This window comes from Gopherus flavomarginatus, chromosome 7 (genome assembly GCF_025201925.1).
Source record: "Gopherus flavomarginatus isolate rGopFla2 chromosome 7, rGopFla2.mat.asm, whole genome shotgun sequence".
Taxonomy (NCBI): Eukaryota; Metazoa; Chordata; order Testudines; family Testudinidae; genus Gopherus; species Gopherus flavomarginatus.
The window spans coordinates 11,394,988-11,419,500 of record NC_066623.1 but is presented as its reverse complement, the minus strand read 5'-3'; the positions used below and the strand labels follow the sequence as shown (position 1 = coordinate 11,419,500).

Here is a 24,513-nt window from a genome sequence, read left to right as displayed (position 1 = left end):
CCTTTTACCAAATGCTTCTTTCAAAAGGTACAATTAGAACACAAAGTAATTTCACCTGAAATAAAAGCATGATTTGTACTTAGAAGGAAGTAACCTTCCCCATTTGTCTCTAAATGAAAAAAAAAAACGACGGGGAAATTCCTATGCTATAGTTGTACTGTGCCTTTAAGGTTTGGGGGAATGATGTCACAGTGGGCTTTGGAGGCACTTTGAGACAGGCTGTGTGAGAGGTTAGAGTCAGAGCTGTTTCAGTTTTAATACTGCTGAAACATGTGAAAGACGCACACTCTTACTACAATCCCATTGGGACACCCGGTGGGATTGGAGTCACTTTTCTACATAACAGAGTCAAAGAGACACATTCAAGCAGTCCTCAACAGCACATGCTGAAGAAATTGAATGTGAATTGCAAACTTGCAAGAAACGATTTGAACAGGAATTGTCCAGCAGTTTTAAAACATGGGCAGTCTTCAATTAGAAGATTTTGTAGCTGGTTGGATAGGAGGTAAGTAACATTGGTGGGATATTTTGGGACAGTAACAACAGAGATATAAAAATAGGTAAGTGTATGTCCATTTTTAAAAATGAAGTCTATTGATGGATGCACTTATGAAGTTGTCTGCATTTATTCATGTTTGTGTTTGTATGTGTCATTTGCCACATTTGTACAGAGAGGATAGTTTCAATTAAGCAGTAATAGAACATTGCACAGTTTTATCTGTCTGTTCTAAGACTACCAATATGCAATGAGATGTGGGATGTGAAATTATGGTGTCATCTTTACATTACACATTCCTGAGGTAAGTGCATGACCTGCAAGGCTGAACGTCTCTAGCTGAGAAATATGTAAAATGATATCGTAACCCAACACATAAGATTATGGTTTTATAAAGGCATTCTAACATTTGCCTATTGAGTTCAGATCCCTGTGCATACAGCTTCATATTTAAACAGCTGGGAATCCTCACCAGCCAATCAGATGGCTCCATTAATCCACACCCTTTTATGAAAGGCTCAGATCTGGTTCTGAGTGGATAGTCCTGATAAGGCTATAAGATTATTATCAGGACAACTATCACTAGCAGACTAGAATTATTAATCAGGCAGTTTTCTGAAAGAATTGATTCTGGCCTTCTGTAAAATAGGTGCCATCTCAATTAGAAAGTGTAGTCCTGCAGATGTATCTTGCACTTCTGGAGAGCTCATTTTATCTAGAAAGATCACAAAGTGCACCATTACAATGCAGCTCTCACTGGGTTGGGAGACAGCTGGCAGGTGGACAACACAACAGGGTAGGGAAGGAAATTTTGGCTAAGAGCAGGTGGCTACTGTTACAAAAAGTGCTGCTGTCATGGATTTTTAATGTGTACACAGGGCACATGAGACTTTTGTACTGGCATCACACAAGGGTGTGAGACCACTAAATAGTGCAGGTCAATGTCCTCATTTATTCAGGAAAAACTGGAATCCTTGCCAAATTACCAGGAGAAAGGGTGAGGCTTGACTTCCAAAAACCTGAGGAGACTGGAGTGTCTGTTGTGATGTATTTTGGCTAATTTGCCCATGTCTATTACTGCAAAAGCACGCATAAATGGGGCAGGAAAACTGGGTGAGCAAATAGCCAGTTAGGGATAAAATTTGCCAGTTGCATGTGCAATTTTCATTCACAGTTTTACTAAATACTCACATAAATCAAGCACATGAATGCCTGTGATCCTGAGCCAAGCTTCTGGAGCAGTTTTTAAAAGATTCTTATTCTCTATCCCTACTTTGCATCTCTCCTCCCTCTTCTTGTTGTTCTCCCTTTGGTGGGCCATAATGGAAATGTTTCTCATGGGCATTGCAGGGCCCCGGCTGACTTCCCACAGCTGAGTAACGTGGTGGTAATCCAGTTATCTACAGAACTGTCAATTAACTATGAAGCCATTTGTCAGGAGCCAGGGCTTGCAGCAGAGCTAGTCTCCAGGCAGCCTCATCAGTACAGCTGGCCTGCAGCAGGCTGCCTGGTTGGCCAGCCACCATTGGCCATGCTAACTGATTGGCTACTCGAGCTAGCAAGCCCGCTCTTACGCCAGCAGCAGCTGGTTGGCTGCTCAGTGCTCATGGCCTCCACTGTGCCTGCGTCTCGGTTACCTTGTTCTTGCTACTTCTGCCTTCCACCCAGTCTGGCCTTTGTTCTGCCCCTGCTTTGGACCCCCTTTAGACTGCCTGCTACCCTGCTTGTTCCAGTTCCTGACCCTCAGCTTGACCCATGGTTTTGGCTTCTGACTACTGACTCTGGCTATCCAATTCCTAGTGTCCGGTTTGACCCATGCCTCTGGTTTCTGACTACGGCTTGATCCTCGGCCCTGGTTTCCAGTACCTGCCCTCTGGTTTGATCCATGGCTCTGCATTCTGACTACCGACTGACTTGACCCTCAGCTCCAGCATCTAGTGCTTGACCTTCAGCTTGACTCTTGGCTCCACCTTCCAACTACTGACCTTAATTGTTGGTTCCTGACATCTGCTCCAGCCATGAAGCCTGACACCCACTCTGATCACTAGGCTAGACCGCCCTTTTCCCGGTCAGCTGACACCATTGAATGACAGCTTCAAACGCACGTGCACAAAACCTGGTTAAGAGAAAATAGGTTTTGAATGGGGAACAGTGCAGAGTTTGAGTATAAAAATCTGTCCTCCATGTTGCAGACAGTGCATGGGACAGCTACACAGCCCCTCCACCTATGCTATTCCAGCCCGTGGTCTGCAGCATCCTCTGTAAATCATGCACAGTGCCCTTCATGTCAAGTGGTCTCACCACCACTGCCTCTCTGGGTTGGCTTTTGTGGATCTGGTGCAAAGATTAGCGCCATCTTGCAAAGGGAATACCAATTCTTCCTGTGCATCTGCTCTGCATCTGACATCATTGCTTCAAGACGTACCCTCAATTTGCATGGTTCTACCGATGAGTGAATTTTCACCAACTAAGTAATGAGCAGAATGATGGTGAGTGCTCTGATTGGCTGAGGGGAGCACATATGCAACAGGGCACAGACTTGAGTTTCATTGGGTAAATGTTACAAAAGTCTCTCCTTTTAGTTGACTCACCCAATTGTGTTTTGTCTAATGACCTTATTTTAATCCCCAGGAGCTGCAAGTGTAATTGTGGGGCATCCTCTGGACACAGTAAAGGTAAAATATTTTAAGCCGCACTTTCACTTACTCCGATTGTGAGATTCATCCCTTTGCAGGGGGGGCAGCAAACAGCCCACACACTAGCTTCCTGCCCATGGATAAATTTAACCCCTGAGAAAAATACACCCACATTAGTGATATTTCTCTTTGTTTTTTCTTTTTCTCACGTCTGATTTTAACACAGAGAAATGTTTGAAAGACCTTTCAGAAGGAAGACATGAAAATGTGATTATCAGATAAATTCCCTAGATGGGATCAAAACTGAAAGTGAAAACTACCCATCATATAATGTTCCACAAACTCAAAAGGTCAGCACATACTTTATCAACCAATGCAATGGTTGAGTTTACAAAGGGCAAAACGCAAGCTGTATTTGTCTTTGCTGAAGAGGTATTTTTTTAAAGGTTTTCCTAAAGTTGGCAATACTGTAGGGACAAAGTACAAATATAGCTATCCTGCTGCTAGGAGCTTCAGTTATTCAATAGCCATTCCTATCATCCTTTTTCCTACAAGGGAAACCAGGTTGTTTTTTTCTAGATGGATTTACAGGTGTGGTGTTAGAAGATGTTTGTTAACAGGTTCTCATGCTGCAGTGCAGACAAGGCAGCATAGTCTTTAACACAGATGAAGTCGGTTGACTTGAACACACAACTATTGGAGCATGTTAGTATTTCATTCTAGTCATTGAAGCTTTAGAAGAACATACCACTCCTTCTCCTGCTCCACTGACAAAGTGTGTTATACATCCCCCTCTGTGGCTGGTCTACAGGGGATAGTTATCTGCTGCTGCTGCTAGCTAGTGGATTTCCTCCTTCAACTCAAGTGGAAGAAGCCTGTTCTTTAGGCTAGGATTCCAACCCTGCTGATGACCCCAATGGAGGTCATTATACTTGTATCCGAGTGCAAGGCCCAGTAGCCAGTAGAAATAGCATAGCTCTGCAGCGGGGACGTCAGGCCACAATGATTCTGAAGCACTTTCATCAAATGTTCCATGGTGGCTATCTCCACAACTGCATGGAGGAGTTGTGGATGGGCAGGGGTGGGTTTTGTCAAGAATCCAAAATGAACTGCATGGATCAGGCACTCAGGGAGGACCATAGTCACTGCTACAGCCCAATGAGCTGCAGAGTAGTCACTGAGATGCACCATTGGCTGAGAGAGGATTACATATCTTGTTGGGAAAGAACAGTGGCTCTGAGAACTCTGAGGGAAGTGTAGACCAAAGTGGCCTATGCAATACCCTTTTTACAGGCTGAAGTAGATTTTCCCACTCACACATGCTACTATGGGAATTTGGGCCAAGTTTCCTCTTTTGCAGGGAAGCTAATGCTGATATCACTAGTACCCTGGATCAATCACAGTGCTGTGTAATAAGAATCTAGCCCTTATGTATGGGCATGGCAGGGGGAGGCGGGGAGGGGAAACGAGGTGGGTAGGAGGGCTTCTTCCATCATCTTCTCAGCCCCTGCAAACCTGTGCAGGGACCTGTGCAACATGTGGCTATATGATGGCACATTTTGTTATACTTTCCTGCTATTTTCAAAGCTAGCTAAGAGATTTGGTTGCCAAATTGCAATGAAAATGAACAGGAATAGGGCTTTGAGAATCTCAATTTATAGTCCTTGTGCTCTTGCTCCAGGATAGCTGATCTTGTGTTTATTAAGAAGTTAGATACCATCAGACTGAGGATCATTGTTGCTTGAGGAACTTGGGTTTCTTCAGGGAAGCATGGTGCTGACTACTGAAATGTGTCACTGACTGCAAAAGCAGTGCCAGTGCATTAACAAATGACATTGAGAAGCCAATGTTCAGAGCCGAGTATGTAAAGCAGGAATTGTGTATTGGCCATGTTGTCTGTGAATTCCTCTGGAAATACTGTTTGTTTACATCCCAGAGAAGTGTCTTTCTTTAAGTTTGGCAATATATGGCTTTGTTGTCATCATAGTGTGTGGGTGATAGAAGTTGACAATGTATGTTGGTAGGAGAGTTTGAGTTATGTTTGTTCAGGAACTGCCAAGTAACAAGCAGTGCATTTTTCAGTGCTTATAAAGACAACTGTCAAGTTGACACCACTGTTACATTTGGTTCTGGATGTCATTTTGGAATACCAAGTAGGCAGTTTTGTTACTTTTCCAAATTAGAGGGGGAAGGAATCTAACCAATATTGAACTACGAAGTGAGCATCTGAACAGTGTTTACCTATGAACATAGTGTCCAGTGGAATAAAGAATGAAGGTTTCCTCTTTCTGGGAGATGAAAAACATGAGTAAATACATGCATTCTTTCATGTATATTAAGTTACCAGCATGGCAATTCTCAACAAACAAACCAAACACTAGATTCAGCAGTTCCTTTCCCTTCCCCATCCCCTAAAATTCAGGCAAGCTTTTTCCCTTGCATTATGAGGTCATATCTATAAATGGTCTTAGCTTCATTCACCTTCCACTCCACATCTTTCATTTTACCCTTTATACGCCAGAACCTTCTTGAGTAGTATTTAGGCTCTGTTGCTGTTCTCAGCTTTTGCATGTGAGTCGAGATTCTGGGTCTTCTCCAAGACAAAAGCAATTTCACTCATGAAACCAGAGAATAAACTAGAAAGCGGCTCCTGTCAGGGGAGGACTCCACATGCACCTTCAAATTCGCAATTATCCCCTTTTGGTCTGTTCACTTTGTTTATTCTAACCAATGGCTTCACATCTTTCTCCATGCTGACAGGAGCAGCTTGCATAAGCTATCTCCTTATGGTTGTCCAAAGTCAGGGTTCTAAACTAGAACCCAAAGAAAGGATCATTCTAAGACTCAGTTAGAGAGAGAGCCTTCCCTAGTCATTTGCTGGGACATTGCCTTTCACTTGTGTTATCTCCGTTAGGCCACTGTTTGCTTTTCCTTGCCTCTGCTTATTTTTAGTGACCGTTACTTTTGTCATTTTTCAGTAGCTTTCATTTCTAATAAGCCACTATATGCATCGTAGCAGTAGAACATGCTTATCGAGCTTCTTCAAGGGCACGACATCAGTGTCATTTTGAACTGGAATCCGTTTCAACTCAGAATAAGCTTTAGCGGCTATGCCTGCAATGCTTTCACGGCTCACTCCCGGGGAGAGAAGCTCATTGAATGTCTATTCACATGCCATTGCAGTTACCCTAACTGCCAGCTTTTGAGGAATGCTTCAATTCATGAATTTGTTTATTCACAGACAATAGTTTACATTCTTCTCTCTTATATATCACGAGCCAGTTTCACACACTGGCAATGCAGGTCTGAGTTCTCCAGGTGAAAATATGATTCTTTGCATTCCTGCACCATGACGAACCTTTAGCGTGTATAAAAACACTTCTGCATTTTAAGCATACAGTGATGATGGCCCTGATCCTCAAGTCTGGCTGACCTGCACTCAAGTGAAGGTGTTAGAGTGGTATGGGACAATGGGATCTTTACACCAGCTATGTGCTCCCAGATCTTGGCTCCCTCTACCTCATCTCCTTCTCCCCCTTTCCCCAGTGCGCCACGTCCCCACTCCTCCACCCCCTCCCAGAGCTTCCCACCACCTAATAGCTGTTTGGCGGCACTTAGCGCTTTCCAGGAGGGAGCAGGGAGGAGCAGGGATGCGGCATGCTCAGTGGAGGAGGTGGAGAAGAGGCAGGGCAGGGGCGGGGACTTTGGGGAAGGAGGTGGAATGTGGGCCGAGCGAGGGTGGATGCTTAGGTGGGAATAGGCAGGGAGTGAGCAAGCACCCACCTGGCAAAGGGAAAGTCGGTGCCCTAGGGGTGAGTGGCGGGCAGGGGGCTGAAGAGGCGGGAGAGCAGTGAGCGGGCGGGCACGGGGGTGGAGAGGTGAGCGAGCAGTGGGTGGGGGACTGAGGAGGGATGCAGCAAGCCAGCAGGGGGCTGGGGGATGAGGAAGGGCACATTGGGGGAAGGGGGACGAAGCAAGGAGGGGAGCAGGACCTGGGGCAGAGTGAGGGTGGAGCCTGGGAGGAGTAGGGGTGGACTGTGGGTGGGGCTGGCGGCACTCCAGTGTGTCCCAATATTTTAGTGTTGTGATCTGGTCACTCTATTATCCTTTGTTACTCCAAAATGCATTAACTTTAACCTTTAGGAACCTGGTTAGTGTGTAAAAGAAAAGAAAACAAACCCGAGGAGATGCAATGGAAAGCCCTCAAGTTAAGGATGCAAATCAGTACAAAAAAGAATTCAATGTCACAGTAAACAGTAACCATAATTGCAAGTGCAAGGCTTGCAAATAGCCATTCAGGCCCATATCATGCCATTCATGCATGCAAATATCTGAGTTACTCATGTCATAATGGTAACTGGATGCACAAATCAGGTATGCCACTATACACACATAATTGCAGTTGCAATTCTGTGCCTGACTTTTTGAAATCAAGACCTAATATATGCCGTATATGAATGAGAGCTGCCACCTGCCTATAGAATTGCAAGTGTTTAAAAAAGCTGGTGAAACTATTTCTCTTTGATTGCACTTAAAAAAAAATTATGGACCATTCCTCCATGGACTCATTTCATTACATGAGGAGTTATGTGCATCATATCCCATACATCAAGACGACAGCATGTGGCAATTGCACTCCCCTCAGTATTCTAGATAAACCTACAAAGCCTTGGTTTAGTTTTTCACAGCTCTGAGGCTAGGATCCCAGTAATGATTGCTGGAGTAGCTCATTCAGTGCTTTCAGTGTGAAAATTCCTTTCCATGGTTAGTCTGTAGCATTTCCTTCAGAGAGTTCTCAATATTTATCTGAAATATATAGCATAGATAGATATTGATATAGCCAGAGTAAAATACCTGGGGACTTCTGCTTGCTAAAGCACTTGGGTGGAATATGAAATGTCCCATTAATTCTTGGAGGGAGAGGTTGCTGCTGCCAGCTATTCTGATCTTGGAGCAGCTGGAATGCTGTAGACATTGAGTAGGGATATGGTTGTGTATACGTATTTCAGAAGCAACTTTTATCCTGATCTGGAGAAAACTGCATGCGTTGCTTTCGCAGCCATTAATGAGATGCCATATATGATGATGATCAGAGGAAGAGGGTGTGGGGAGATGAAGCAGTAGGTAATGAGGATGGAGGGTTTGCATTGGTGGAAGATGGATAATAGTCTGCAAAAGTGGAAAAGGAGTTTTGCCAAATCTGGGGTTCCCGTATATGGAAAAAACGTAATCAAATAATGGGAATCGAAGGCTGGGATGAGGGAAATCACTGTTTACAACAGAGAGGCCAGAGAGCATTAGTGATGTTTAAATCCTGATCCTACTGAGGCCAATCGCAAAATTCCTTATGTTTCATGTAAGCTTTTGTTTCTTGTTTTTCAAATCTCTTTCCAAATGAAGAACTTGCCAGTGTCGCACATTCCAATTTTCTATATGTTGTAAATAACAATTGGGCCAGATCTTTAACTGGAGTATAATGGTGTAACTTCACTAAAGCCAGTTATATGTAGCTGGCTGTTCTTTTCTGAAATACAGTATGGAAACTGTCCTGGTTCTGTTATTCAGAGAGATCCTACCAAACCGCCTACTGACGTGTCCATGCTAAAGATTATTGCACTGTGACTATACGCTGGGGGCAAGATATGGTGATGCAGATAGCTAGAGATAGGGCATCCTGTGCAGAGGAGTCATGACAAGGGGGGAAATGTCTTTGTAGATTTAAGGGAGGGATGCAAACACTACAAGGTCATTTAGGCCATCATTCTGTGCAGCCGCTTACAGAAGGGGAAAAGGGGTAGTGATCTTGATATTAGGATTAAAAAACAGGGACTGAATTTCCCCTAAAATAAACCCGCAAACTAAGAAAATTTGTCAGCTGATTACAATGACTTTTTTCTATTAAAAACATGAAAGCAGCTTGATGGATGAGCTATATATGTGAGAGGTGAAATATCTGTTTAACCATGACAAACCCTGTATTGTTCATGTGCTGGGTTTTATTACTGCTGTTGGTCCTTTTAGAAAACATATAAATACCTCTTTCCAGAAACAAACCCTCTTGGTTTGGAGCAATATATAAAACACCTTTTTTTCATTAGAGGTTAGATATTTCTGAGGCTTGGAATGATTGCCTTGGCTCCATTTAATATTTAGACAGCTAGCGTGAAATTCACCTAGCATTGTCAGGACCACAGATGGCACCCTCCACAACAGAACCGCTGCAGGTCTGATCTGCAGGGATGGGCAGCTAAAGAGCAGGTGAGTGAGGTACCCTGCACACCCTGTATAAAGTGCAGCTGGGCTCTGCACCAGCTCCACCAGCAATGAGTTAGGTTGCAGATGGGGCAAGGCCATTGGATCTATGATCTAGTGGCCAGAATCCCTAGAGGAGGGGGTTTAAGGTTTGGGGCACTGATTTAAACACATATGCTGATGTAGAAGCCATGGAACCATGACCTAACACATGTTGAGAGTCTGAATTCTCCTGCCATTTACTTGGGCTTTGGGAGAGAGGGTAAATTTTCCCACTATTCCAGGTTTCTTTCCGGCATATCAACTAACTTAACAGAGAGCACATGGTAAATGAATGAACTACCTGCTACACTCCCTGCAGTCTAATAAAAAAAAGGCTTAAAATCATAGTCAAGCTTCCACTGATATTAGATTAATAGAATGTAAAGCCAGAAGGGACGATTATGGTCTCATCTGTCATTCTGAATAACACAGGCCATAGAATTTTAGCCAGTGATTCCTGCATAAAAGCTATAACTTCTGGTTGACATATAGTAATCTTTCAGCAATCTATCTGATGTTGATTTAAGGACTTCAAGTAACAGAGAATCCATCGCATTCCTGGGTAGCTAATAGTCTCTTTTGCAAATGAGATTATTCTGCATAACACGTACTAATGATTCTGTGCAGAATTGGGAGGCTTTGCCTTTCCATATTTCAAACCAGTAGGACAATCATGGATTCTGGATGAAGCAAAGAGCCCCAAATGTCTGAGGTTCTGTCTGGATCTGCCACTGGCGCAGTGCAAACTGGACTGCTGTATGTTTATTTTACTTTATTGTCCCATTTGTCCTAGGAGCAAAGCCATAATTTACTCTCAAATCAAAATGTGCATTGTTTGCATAGCACGAGCTTCCACTGAACTGAAAATGCATTGTTTCAATTACATTTCATCAATACATTTTGCAGACTCGTTTACAAGCCGGACAAGGATATGGAAATACGCTTAATTGTATCCTTACCGTGTACAGAAATGAAAGTGTAAGTACCTTGGTTTGTCTATAACATGCCAGAACAGAAAATGAAAAAGATATTAAAAGTGATTACAAAACAGCATGCATTCAGTGCAATAACATTCAAAGCCCTTATGTGAAGAATTGCAAGCATCTGTCCTTCTCCTCTGCCCCAGCTAACCCTGACCTATGAGAGAGACTCCTCCTCCTCAAGGAAGTGCCTAAGGATTTTGGGCCCCTTTCAATGGGCAGGACACAGGCGTGTATGACTTAAATTTCCTTTTTATTTCTGGAACACTGTTTTTCCCAGAATAAACCTGCTTGTGAGTGGGAGGGCAAACAACCTCTTCTGACACAGGTCCGACCTAGAGCCTAAACTTTGGAAGTGCAGAAGTGGACTGTGACTTTATGCCCAATCCTGCTCCTACCGACCTCCCTCACAGAGCATCCCTGAACTTCACTGGGAGAAGACTAAGCGCCTTTCTTGTTACTCTTACTGAGAAACCCAAAGTTGTTCCTAAGCTGAACTCTTGTCTACATGAGGAGCTAATGCGCACCTGGGAGGCGTGAATTCTAATGCGCACCAACATGTTGCACACTCACTGGCCCATGCAGACCTGTCTGACATGCACTAAAAGTTCCCTAGTGCACGTTCCCAAACAATAGTAGGTTTAATGCACACTAGGGAACTTTTAGCTTGCGCCAGTCAGGTTTGCGTGGGCCAGTGAGTATGCAACATATTGACGTGCATTAGAATTCACACCACCCTGGTGTGTCGTACTGCACCCTGTAGACAAGCCCTAAGGTGTGGCGCCCTCTTGTTCAGAGTCCGCATTATTAGAACAGCCAGCCAGGCCTGCTGAAGGTAATTTGGGGCCAAGTTCTGTGTTGACTTAGTCCCCATGTGACAACACGGAAGTGAATGAAATGGACTGGGTGTAAATCAGTACAGAAACTGGCTCATAAGCATGACACAGATTTAGGTTTTATGACACTGATGGTCTGAATCTACCTTCCTTATTCGGGCAAAACTCCCATTAAACATTAAGCCAAATGATTATTAGAAATAAGGTTACCTTGGACGTTACACTGCAGTACCTTCAGTGTGCTGTCCAATCCACTTTAATGGGAGTTTCGCCTTAGTGAGGACTGAATAGTGTGGTAGGATATGGCCTAGGATATGGGCAAGTTTTCCACCTGTATAACTTATGATAATAAACGCATGAGGGAGGAGATGGCAACCTAATGAAAGGTTAATAATGCTGAACTAACAGTGTACCACCATCTGCTTTCTATGTACAGCATAGTTAACATATCATTATTCATGACTCTTTTCTTGCGTGGATGGTTCAGCTTCCCCTGTTCACCATTTTGCAAGCTGAGGTTCCTCTTCCTTGAAGTTTTACAGGCACAATTCTCTGCTGGTGTCAGTCCCTTGACTCCAATGGAGTGATGCCAGGAAAGAATTTGACCCTAAATAGTTATAGTACTTTCCTATGTTTCCAGTTTTGCTGTGTTAAGAATATTCCCTTATGCTGCATAATCTGTGAAAAGCACTGAAAGTAATTTCTCAGTGTCCTAAATTTGCTTCCATTTTCTAAGTGTATTGTTTCAACTACAGTGTGTAACTGCTCTGCTCCAAGAAACATCTGCTATTCAGTTTTTGCATTTTTGGTCTGGCATCAATCTTGGGTTTTAGCTAGCTAGCCTGACATGACATTAGTTAAAGAATTGTTGAGAACTTACTTAGGGCATTACATTTCACATCCAATTAGCTCCATGAAAGGATCAAAGAAAACAAGAGAAGTATTCAGTGATCAATTTCCCACACTGTACAAAAGCAGACTTATAATTCCTGGGGAACTGAATTGAAGTGGAGATATGCAAAGTCAAGTATAGCAGAGTGTGACTGGAATCCCAGGGGAGCTAGCTGAGGTCACTCAATTAGGGTGAACTGCAAAGAATGGGGCAGGCAATCCCCAAAGCTGGTGGATATTCCAATATTAGATTTACCAAACAGCTTCTAATATATTTCACTGGTTACTCAAGTGTCAACAACACAATTCCCTTAAAGTAACCCAGCCTCAGGCCTCCACCCAGACACTAACGTCAAAAATGATGCAGATTACTGAAAATCTTATTAATCATATAAAAAAGGTTCTTCCAATTCCAAAGGAGCAGACATATTACCTTCTGGGTTAAAGAATATTCCAGATCTTACCCAAGTATATGCTTACAGCCAATTCTTATTAACTAAACTAAAATTTATTTAAAAAGAAAAGAAGGGGAGTATAGGTTAAAAGATCAGTATACATACAGACAGGAGTACAATCTTGAGCTTCAGAGTCACAGCAGAGATGTTGAGCTTTGTAGATGCAAACAGTTCATAGGTTATAGTCCAATTTTGTATTCAGGGTGGTCCAGTCAGCACTGGGATCTCAGTCCTTGTGGCTTAGGCTTCATCTGCATGAAGCCTCGAGCAGATCTGAGATGACATGATCAGGACCCAAGCCATTTTTTATTCAGTTTCAGGCCCTCTTGTGACCGCTCAGAGTCCCTTGGCAAACACTAGACACTCATTTCCTCCCCGGTTATTATTTACACAGATCCACATAAAGCAATTGCCTGTTTTTCCACCATTTGCAAATGATTTGCTATACATTTCAAAGAGAGATGAATACAGCGATATCCTATTAGTTCATTTAAATGTTAAGATGTCCTTTTAATCTCTGAATTAACAGAATCTAGCATAGACAGGGACTGTTTGATTATATTGTTGACCTCTACCAATATATATGTAAATACACAAAAACACAAACATTATCTACCCATATGTTTTTAAGGATTGAATTTGGGTTATTTAGCCTGCAGGATGCTTAATCATTTCTGGTCACATGTCACACAGGGACTATGGAATTCTGAGGTTTATTGTGAAGTGTGACCAACTAGGAAAAATAATCAAATTGATACATCTCCTTTAACTCTTGCTTTATTTCACTGTTAGGTTGTCGGATTCTTTAAAGGAATGTCTTTCCCATTGGCCAGCATTGCTGTCTACAGCTCGGTGACATTTGGTGTCTTCAGCAATACTCAAAGGTTTATTAGCCAGCAGCGTTATGGAGACTCTAACCATGCCCCGGCACTCTCGGACTTGATTGTTGCCAGCATGGTAGCAGGGGTTGTCTCAGTAGGAATTGGTGGTCCTGTGGACCTGATAAAGATAAGACTACAGATGCAAACACAGCCATTTATTAAAGGTAAGAAGGCAAGGGTTGTTTTTCAGTCTTTTTTGCTTATTCAGATTAATTGAATCTGTGATTCAAGGCTGGATTCTCCACTATCTTGCATCCATTGTGCTTCTTGACACTTATGCAAACGCACTATCAATTAGAATTCTCCAGTCCCCCAGAGCCTGATCAAAAGGCCATTGGAACCATTAAAAAGACTCCCATTGACTTCAGTGGGCTCTGGATCAGGCCCTTACAGCAAGGGATGTGTTCTATAACCACGTTGCACCAGCATAAATGACTGTGCCAGATGCAAGGCAACAAGGAATCAGGTCCATGGTCCCTAAATTAAATTGTATGCCATAAGATTCTCATAAACCGCAATGAATCCAGAAAGATTTTAATTTGCAGCTGTTGCACCAGCCAGGCCTTGAAAGAGAGGTGATCAGCCACGGATTACATAGTGCACTAAAGGCACAGTCACCCAAGACACAGGGTAACCTTTGTTTTCAGTAATACTGCAGTCTGATTTTATGTTTGTTTGTGGAGCAAGTGACAGTCTTATGTAGCAGTCTTTCCTCAAGCTTCAATTGCAATTTTGCCTGAATAAGCACTGATGATGGACTATAGTATTTGGCTCATGCTGGTGGTATCCTCCTACCGTTTATCATTAAGATCCACACTGTTGAGCATGATTACATTTTTTTCCCTATAGATTTGCTACACAAGAACGCATTGTATAATGCAACTGAGACTGCAAGATGGAGTCTAGTTTATGGGCATTTTCATCATTTGTTCCACAGGCAAAAACAGCCTCTGATGTCCATAGGAGTTCTAGGGACAGAAAGCAAGAGAATATTCAAACACTTTGTGTTCATATAACTCCCATTAATGTTAAGAAGAGCAACTATGCTTATCGAGTGGATTAAAAAAACTCTCCATTTTCAAGCACAGTATTTAGAATCTAGGCTACAGGAAAACAGAACAGTCAGGGTAAAAGAATTCTCTAATTCAGTTCTGTCACTAGGTCAGTGCTGTGTGCTAGGTCAATACAAAGTATCTCCAGAGCATGCCACCCACTCAGTTATTTAGTTCACATTTAATGCAGTTCAAGGTGGGATTTCTGGAAGTGCTCCCTGTTGGCCTAACTCTGCTCCCATTGAAGTCACTGATAAATTGATGTCAATAGGAGTAGAGTTGGCCCAAAGCTGAGCACTCATAGAGATGACACACACTGTCTGCAAAGGAGACAAATATATGAAATTGGGAGGCATTGCACCTGACTGTTAAAAATAAAGTCCTAGTGAATTATCGACACAGAAGCCCCCTTTACATTAAAATTTGGACAGGAACTAACTGCATTTTTAACAAATTTAGTTTGTCCTTTGTCCATTTGCACCACTCCACCTCTCTCAGGAAAGCAGCTTTCCTGGAGACAAAATAAATGCATGGTTTAGGGTTTGACATCTCAGTTCAATGCTGAATTTCCTCTCTGTTGGCCCCAATGGGTGTTACACCCACCCTGCAGTGGGGGGAAGTTCTGAGGTGCAGTCCTTCATCTGCAGCAAATGATACTATTGTCCTGCCACTGAGCATTTTAAAACCAGTACAACACACTTCCAATCAAATCAGTCAGGAGCTGTTTTCGTGAGTCAGATTCCTGCAGAAGTTAAGTACAATCCCTCACAAACACCAACAAGTTCTATGAGAAACAAGGAGGGTGAGGAATTATCTTTGATTAGACCGACTTCTGTTGGTGAGAGAGAGAATGGATATTAACTCACCCACCTTGTGTGTCTCATATCCTGGGACCAACTCCGCTACAACAAGATTTTTGCAGTCCCTCGGTTTTACATACTTTTTTTTCAAAGTGGGTATGGGGGTTATCCAGTGGAATATTTTTAACCACCGCTGAAGTTAATGATGCTCCATATTTCTGCGCATGTCAGGGACTGATGAACCTAGATTCTTTTCTTCAGATTGTAGCTGTTAGTAATTCTAGCACTATTTCCACACCTTTGGCTTCACTCTTTTTTATTTCAAAGCAGGACACTCTTTGAAACCTTGGACCTATTTGATCTCTCTGCCCATAGACTATTCCAGGGGTAGCCAACCTGTGGCTCCCGAGCCACGTGCGGCTCTTCAGAAGTTAATATGTGGCTTCTTGTACAGGCACCAACTCCAGGGCTGGAGCTACAGGCGTCAACTTTCCAATGTGCCGGGGGTTGCTCACCGCTCAATCCCTGGCTCTGCCACAGGCACTGCCCCCACTCCACCCGTTCCCAGCCCCTCCTCTGAGCCTGTCGTGCCCTCACTTCTGCCCCCCAGCTTCCTGCACACCACGAAACAGCTGATTGAGAGGTGCGGAGAAGGAGGGTGAAGGTTGTGATTGGCAGGGCTGTCCATGGATGATAGGCGCTGGGAGCAGTGTGGGGGAACTTATAGCTGGGGGGCGGGGGGCTGCTGATGTATTACTGTGGCTCTTTGGCAATGTACACTGGTAAATTCTGTCTCCTTCTCAGACTTAGATTGGCCACCCCAGACTATTCAGTCCCATGCCATTCGTGGCATTCTACAAAATATAACATTACACAAAGTTTTCAGAAGCAAAACCTTGTGCCAGCTGATCATCATGAAATATTGATGCTGAGCTTATTTGTAACCAGACTTCTCTGTCTGGTGGAAAAAGCAAATTCTCCCACTTGCCCATCAGTGGAGTACAGCCACCTGGCACATTTTTGCCTGACATTCCTCCCCAGTATGGGACAAAGTCCCAGTCCCTCCCCTCAGCTCTTTATATATAGGAACTTTTTTGGTTCTCAAAACCAAAAGCAGTGATAATGATGCGTCTGGTCCTGAAAAGCTGCCATGTGCAACCTGCCACAGACCTAAGCATTTCTGGTTATACATGATTCATAAATACGATTCCCACCTCTTTTCATTCCTTTACAGTCAGAAGGTTTCCATCACTGCAGGCAGTTGCAAGATTTTTTTAGGTTAAAGGGGAATGTCCTGATGATTTTTTTATGTGAAATAAAATCACTATAGAAATACACTGCTTAAGGGCCTGATCTGAAGTCCATTGGAGGCTTTCCATTGACTTCAGTACTGCCAAAATTCTGAATTATTTAACTTTTCCTATTTCTCATAATTCATTGTTCTAGACCAAGATAATACAATTGCTACTGTTGGTGTTCCATTCTCACTGTAGGAATTGTAATAGCTCAATTAATTTGGCCTTGAGTCCCTAGGACTCATAGTGCCAATGACTGTGCAAGTCTCATTGTATGGGTGTTGTTTGACTCTTTCATTATATTAGTTTTACATTACTGTTCTGAAAAAGCTTTATTCCAAACCCCTATGCATCCCAGAGACGGAAGGCATGGTTTACAAATGGTGAGCCCGTGTGTCTAATACAGTTAATACCTTCAAGCACAGAGGTGCTGAGATCTGTCATTGCTGCGAAATTACAAAGATAGCAGAAATGATGAAACAACAGATAACTGGGTATGAAAGCCATGACAACTTGACTCATTTCTAAAAATCTTGGACCAGATTCTGTCTGTTTCCAGGATGGTTCAGTTGGCATGTGAGGCATTGCAAATACAGGATTGCTGAGATTTGGGAAGATAAATACAAAGGACACTGGGTTATTTTCTTGAATTGTTTCTATTTATGCTGAGGAGAGCAGGCAAAACTGTGATAGAAACTTGGGGAGCTTAATTATAAGGGTTGTCGACACACAGAGAGAAGCAGTGATTAGGTCTCTTTGAAGACTTACTTCCATTTTTAGAGGGTAGCTGGCGTTGGAAGGGGAGCAGAATTGTGGTTTTTGTTAGATCATAGTTTTGAGTGTGTTCCAGCAGTATATAGAGCAGGCACCCAGGAGCAAAACATTTACTGTACCATGTGTCCCCAGATAAAGGAGCTAAGTGTTTCCTAAGAGGATACGTGTTTAACTGGGGCTAAAGAGGTTTAAAAGATGCTCTTGGTTAGGGAAGAATCAACTGTTTCTCATAAAATGAGCATGGTCTGAACACCCAAAAAGAGAGCCCTAAACCTTGACTCCAAATTGTGTGAGTGACAGAGGAGGAGGAGGGAGAGCAGAGGGGGTGAGAAATATATAAAAAACACAGAAACAGTTTGTTCTTTTTTTTCTTTTCTTTTCTTGTTTTTCCCAGGCCAAGTAAATAAAGGTTTCAAAGTCAATGACTAAGGGCTGTGGGGAGGGGTATGAGAGTTCCAGATGGATGAGTTAGGACAAATAAATAAGTACTCCAGCCTTGTGGTTAAAAAAAAAGAAGTGTTTTTCTGTAACTACCCCTGCTCTAGCAAATCACAGAGCAGTAGGCCAGAGAGGAGGCTGTGATTGAGGAGCAGAGAAAATTCCATGCCCTTTAACCTGGGACTAACTAGGGCAAGATATCACATGGGTACTTTGCATCTGACGCAAGCATTCAGGAGTGTCACCAGGGTTTTTGGCGCCCTAGGCAGGGGTCCTTCCGCGCTCCCTGTCAGCGGTGGCAATTCGGCGGCACGGGGGTCCTTCCACGCTCCCGGTCTTCGGGGCACTTCAGCGTCAGGTCCCAGAGCGAGTGAAGGACCTGCCGCAGAATTGCCGCTGAAGACCCGGAGCACGGAAGGACCCCCCACAGCCGAATTGCCGCTGAGAGTGGCAAAATGCCGCCCTCCCAAATCCTGGCACCCTAGGTCGCCTAAATGGAAGCGCCAGCCCTGCAAGCATTATATATAAAAGGAAACCTATTGCCATGTCCAGGAGGTTGCTGTGTTAGGGAGGTGGCATTTTGTCAGCAGGGTGGGCAAACCTCAAAGATACAGAATTCAGCTACTGTAAGTCCTGCAACTTTGTGAGCACCAAAAATAAGCTGTATGGGTCAAGGACTGTTTGTTGTTCTGTATTTGTACAGTACATGGCACAATGGGGTCCTGCTCCATGACTGGGTGTGTTGGCATTACCAAAATACATACAGGGCCAGTGCTTCCATTTAGGTGAACTAGGCAATCACCTAGGGCACCAGGATTTTCGGGGGGCGGCATTTTGCCCTAGGGGGCAGCAGGCGGCTCCGGTGGACCTGCCGCAGTCTTGCCTGCGGAGGGCCCGTTGGTCTGCGGCTCCGGTGGAGCTACCGCAGGCATTCCTGCGGAAGATCTGCTGGTCCCGCGCGGCTCGGTGGACCTCCCGCAGGCACGGCGAAATGGCCGTGCGCCTAGGGTGCGAAAAACTCTAGCTCCGGTCCTGAATACATATGATGATTAAAAACAAAAAGGAGAAAAGAGCGAGGTGCTGTTGAAAACTGAATATTATTTTCATGAGTCCAGCAGTGACTCTGGTTATCTGTGGTACTTAAAATATTTACAGTCTATCTATTAACTAACATTAAAGACGTGGTCATGGATTATATTAATTGTATTATGTTTTGCTATAAATGACAGTATAATGGCAAATACTCATGAGTAGCCGAGGTGATATTAACTATATTGTTGAGGCATGGAAAGCTTAGAAACGCAGCCTGATGTTTTCCCTGGTAAGGTCAACAATGTGGAAATTTTGGGTTTCAGGCCCACAGATGTTTTAGAGATTAGGTTAGTCATCTCTCAAAGATGTGATGGAACTGTACAGTATTGGGATATGTTTGCTTAGGCATGCAGCTGAGGCAAATGACCAATGGGCTATCTCAGTGAACTAGGGGTGTTCTAAAGGGCAAGTTTGAATTTACATCAGGAATCTGATTTCAGGCTTCAGGTTCTCGTATGAAGGTAACTGTTGGTCAAAATGGCTTTATGCCTTTGGGTATATGGAATCACTGAAACATTGTTTTAATTCTAAGACCAGAACTCTCTTTAAGCAGCTTCCTGAAGTTAAATTTGGTTAGCGCTGAATTTAGACTCTGAAAGTCCACGTGTCAGCCGAAAGGAGCCCTCCTCCCTCTGGATCTGGAACAATTGCACCTAGACTCTTGAGCCAGCTCCCCTGCTGGTGTAAATCAGTATAGTTTCATTGCATTACTTTCTGTGCGTCGCAGGGTGATTTTTAGGGATAAGTAGGGATTTGATACTCTATAGATGTCTAAGGGTATAAACACTGGGCAATGTGTAGCACGGCACTTGAGACCATTCCTAATCTTCATGAGATGAAATTCAGAAAGGGAAAAGTTGAGCTGGTATCAGGCAAAGCATCCTGAGAAGAAGATGCACTAGGTGGTGGAATTGTCTCCCATACAATGGTGGCATGAGACTTAAATCACTTTTTCTGGAACATAGTGCTGCCATCACTTCAACAGATGGTTAAAGGGCATTCATTTGGGGCATTTAATGCTAGCCTGGACAAAATACTAATAGAAAATGTGTTTATGGCATACTGCTGATGAGCAAGAGGTGGGCTGGGTGAGACCACAGGTCTTTTCTGTCTTGTATTGTCTGTTTTTAACTCGAGGCAGGAGTTTAGCTGTGTCACTTGAGTCAGCTGCCTGATTGTCTAAGTCAGCACTAACAAATGATTTTCTTTAGAAGGTAGGCTTCTTCTGGGTAGTTCCCCAGTGTGACTGGGTTAATCAGCAGTAACATGGCGCTCTAAAAATTGTAACTGATTTTCTAGAACCTTCGGCTCTTATAGGAACAGCATCCGAAATATTAGCTTTTAATTCACTCTGTTGTGCTCTCTCTTTCAACTTGTTGAATTTTACTCCAGACCAGAGACCACCGGTAATGGGCTGAGAGACAGACCATGCCTGACATACTGTATAAAATGCAAATAAAAAGGTCCCAAATAGACAATAGAATAGGCAATAGTTTTGCCTTCTTGCTGAGCCTATAGGAATACTTGAAAAAAAGCCCACAACCAGTAATGTATTGTCTCATGACTCTAATTACATGGAGACAACTTTTCTTTGCAAACAAACATTCAGGTTCAGATGTACTAGAAAACTGATTCAGCTAATCTCTCCTATGGAATGTCCAAAGTCTGATCCCTCTGATCCCAGTGTATATCTGGAGTGACTCTCTTGCTCAATTACATTGGTGTATCAGAGATCAGAATTTGGCCTAATATTTATTGTAATGAAGAGCTATTTGGAATCATAATTAATCCGGACAGCTGAGACAGAAAATAAAAGTGTAGCTTGAGCTCCTGGAAAGCTGTCATGGCTGACAATGATTTTGATTATAAGTAGTGAGTTCTGACCTCAAAGGCTAAATATTAGTGTCCTACTAAAATTCTTATCTTTAGCTGCTAGTACTCCTTTTAATATAAGTCATTCAGTCTCTCTTTGATAGGTATATATATTTCATTAGGATGTGTGACAGAGAGAGAGAGAGAGAATCTGTATCTATACAGTAGAATTTCAGAGTTATGAGCACCAGAGTTACAAATTGACTAGTCAAGCACACACTTAATTTGTAACCGGAAGAACGGAAACAGGCAGCAGCAGAGACCAAAAAAATAAAAATAAAAAGCATAGTACAGTACTGTGGTAAATGTAAACCACTAAAAAAATTAAGGGAAAGTTTAAAAAAAAAAGATTTGACAAGGTAAGTAAACTGTTTCTGTGCTTGCTTCATTTAAATTAAGATGGTTAAAAGCAGAATTTTTCTCCACATTGTAAAGTTTCAAAGCAGTAGGAGGTCAATGTTCCGTTGTAAACTTTTGAAAGAGCAGCCATAGCATTTTGTTCAGAGTTAGGAACAACCTCATTCCCGAGGTGTTCATAACTCTGAGGTTCTACTGAATCTCACTGAAATACATATACATACCAAAGAGAGATACTGTAAGACCTTAGGGGGAATGATAAACATTTTGATAGAATACCAATATTTGACATATATGTACCTGATAGATGATAGATGCATATATAACTTTATATCACTGCCTATAGGATTGATTTCTAGTGTTTATCCACAAAAGGTTTGCATGTAAGAGAGATCTGGTCTCCTGGCAATCTCTGTTCATTGTATACAAGTGGAATGAATGGTGACATTAAAAATATATTTGAAAAATAATTGCCCAGGTAGCTGTAGCAATAAATTTTAAAGTGAATACATTTTCTACCAAGTGGAAATGACACCCAAGGCACAACATCCAAAGGCAAGCACAAGTTAGCCTAGGCCAGCATAATAATGAGCCCATTTCTTTGGGTAGAGATTCAATGAGATTTATATTGCTGATTTCCAATACAGAACAGATTTCTGATTTGGGGGAAAAAATACTTAATAAAAAACAGACACAAAAATGAGGGCAAAGCACTCTGCATCTTGGGATTTCCTGGCTTTTGTCAGCTTCTTTAATAACTATCCTGTTGTTAAAATATTAAGGGGGCTTTTGGTATTTAATTAGCAATACTATATAAACTACAAGATGTTACATACTTGCTTTAATTAAAAAAATTAGGTAACATTTTCAAAAGTGCCAAGGTCACTTCGGTGTCAAAATTGCCTATGGCTCACAGCCAGATGCCTAAAGATGTCAGTAGGTGCCAAGTGGAGTTGAAGTCAATGGCACCTAGTTACCTAATTTGCTTAGGCATTTTAAAAAATCCTACTAGATGCCTGTCTGCATCTTTAGGTGTCTAAATACATTTGAAATCTGGCCCTGAATATCTAAGTCTCTTTTGAACACAGGACTTAGGTTCCTAAGTCACTTAGGCACCTTTGAAAATTTTACCCACTGGTGGTTTTCACATTTTACTCAAATCATAAAGAGGAAAAAATACTTCAAGGGATTAATTTTAAAAGGAGCAACTACATAAGGGAAGTTGGGCATTCTCACATTTTAGTTTGTTTAAAGTATGTATAGTTAAAATGATTTGTATCTGTTTTTGCAGCAAACATAAACTTAAAGCACATGGGAATTGGGTTTCCCGCATACAGAGGCCCAATTCACTGTGTTAGTTCAATCCTTCGGCAGGAGGGCTTAGCCGGAATGTACCGAGGTGCCGGCGCAATGCTTCTGAGGGATGTTCCTGGGTATTGCCTATACTTCATCCCTTATACAGTTCTCTGTGGCTGGATTACTCCTGAGGGATGCATGTCTCCTAGTCCCTCTTCTGTGTGGATAGCAGGAGGTATAGCAGGTATGGTCATTTTTGTTTCACAAGGTTGGGGAAACAAATTAACGGAGCTTAGTTTAAACTTCGGAAACTTTATAGCAGTCAGACTAGTATTAGTTGGATCCTAGTCATACACCAAACCAGTGAAAAGCAGAACAGCCAAAGCACTATTTTTATTGCCCGGGTAAGATTTCTTTATTGTGTTTAGTCTTTGTGTATTAAGCACAATAGATATACCTATACATTGGATAAGCTTCTGCAAAAATCAATCTGAATCATAAAATGTCAGTGTTTTAAGACCTTATTTTCCTCTCACTTACAGCACTGTAAATCAGGTCTAGTGTTGTTGAAGTCAGTGGAATAACTCTGGAGATTCAGGCCTTTAATATTTTACTTTTGATGGAGTGACTTATGAACTAAGGATGAAATTGTGGCCCCTTTCTAGTCAACTGGAATATTGCCTTTGACTTCAATGGGGCCAGGATTTCACAGGATTTCTGTGTACAGTGGGACTGCTCATGTGAGCAAAGTTAAGCACCTGTATAACTACTTGCAAGATTGGGGCCTCAGGTTTTTATTTTCTTCTCACTAAGGGCCTGATCCAAAGCCCACTGAAATTATTGGAAAGACTCCCAGGGATGTCAGTGGGCTCTGCATCAGGCCCTAAGCCTGTATAATTAGTACACCTCTACCCCGATATAACGCCACCCGATATAACATGAATTCAGATATAACGCGGTAAAGCAGTGCTCCGGCGGGGCGGGGCTGCACACTCCGGCGGATCAAATCAAGTTCGATATAACCCGGTTTCATCTATAACACTGTAAGATTTTCTGGCTCCCGAGGACAGCGTTATATCAGGGTAGAGGTGTATCAGCATCAGTGGACTGCAGTTCATTCTTGCCGTTCAGCTTTCTGAATGGCCCATAAGCCTGGAAGGCACTATGTTACCCTGTATGTACCTCGTAAAGATAAACATGCATCCACAGCAGGAGAAGCCGCAAAACCAAGAGAGTCATCGTTAATCTTGTCTCAGTGCTGGAGGCTGAAGCCTGCTTTCTCTGTTTATACTGGCCTGTACCACTTTTATATATACATTTAGATCTACAAAATTATCCTTAAACTAGCTAATGATTTATTTACAATTTCAAAACTCTGGATCCCAAATGAAGACAGTTACTTATTAGCCTGGGTAATGATTACAACACATTGGCTCTGTTTCACTTGCAGACAAACAGAGCACTGGCTGATTTGAACAAATTCTCTGGTATGTCAGGACATTGGCACAGCTCTAGGCACGCTCTTTTCGTCCATCTCCCCCATACAACCCAATCACACAGTCAGTGTCTGGCATGGAAGACCACAGGTTTCATTACAATACCGAATCAATATGCATGAGACTCTCTCAAATCATTAAATTTCTCAGCATGGAAACATCACATTCCAGAAGGAGAAAGGGAGCAAATAGAGTACTAGGTTTTCTATATGTGTGCAAGATCCTGAGTAACTGGAAGACCTCAGTCATAAGCGATGTAAGCCCCACTGACCATTGAAACCAGGAAAAACATCCCATCTGATTGTGGAATAATCAACAGGATTCTGATTCAGTCCATCCCCATGTGATTGGGACAGTACCTCATCCACACACACCTTCTTAACCCAATGCCCTCATTCTCAATATACCCCCAGGATTCTCGTTATTTTTAAATTGCTTCTATTAGCAACATACTGGAAATTGTAGTTTTGTAGATTGTGGAGCCTGGGAAGTTTTGGGGTTGGGGGAAGAGGCAGAGAACAGCCTTTCTTCACAAACTTGTACTAAGTGATACTTTCTCAAGATTTAGTCAT

The 24,513-nt window shown here is 42.6% G+C and overlaps 1 protein-coding gene across 1 annotated transcript in view; it reads left to right on the top strand.

The window, feature by feature from the left end:
* Positions 1–280: 280 nt before the first annotated feature.
* The window catches only part of SLC25A48 (solute carrier family 25 member 48), a 50,484-nt gene continuing 26,251 nt past the window's right edge, over positions 281–24,513 (top strand). Inside the window, exons 1-5 of the mRNA XM_050962272.1 lie at positions 281–505; positions 3,128–3,171; positions 10,333–10,404; positions 13,381–13,633; positions 22,441–22,689. Of these exons, the coding sequence (XP_050818229.1) occupies positions 460–505; positions 3,128–3,171; positions 10,333–10,404; positions 13,381–13,633; positions 22,441–22,689 (664 nt within the window). The 5' untranslated portion in view covers positions 281–459. The remainder of the gene's footprint in view (positions 506–3,127; positions 3,172–10,332; positions 10,405–13,380; positions 13,634–22,440; positions 22,690–24,513) is intronic.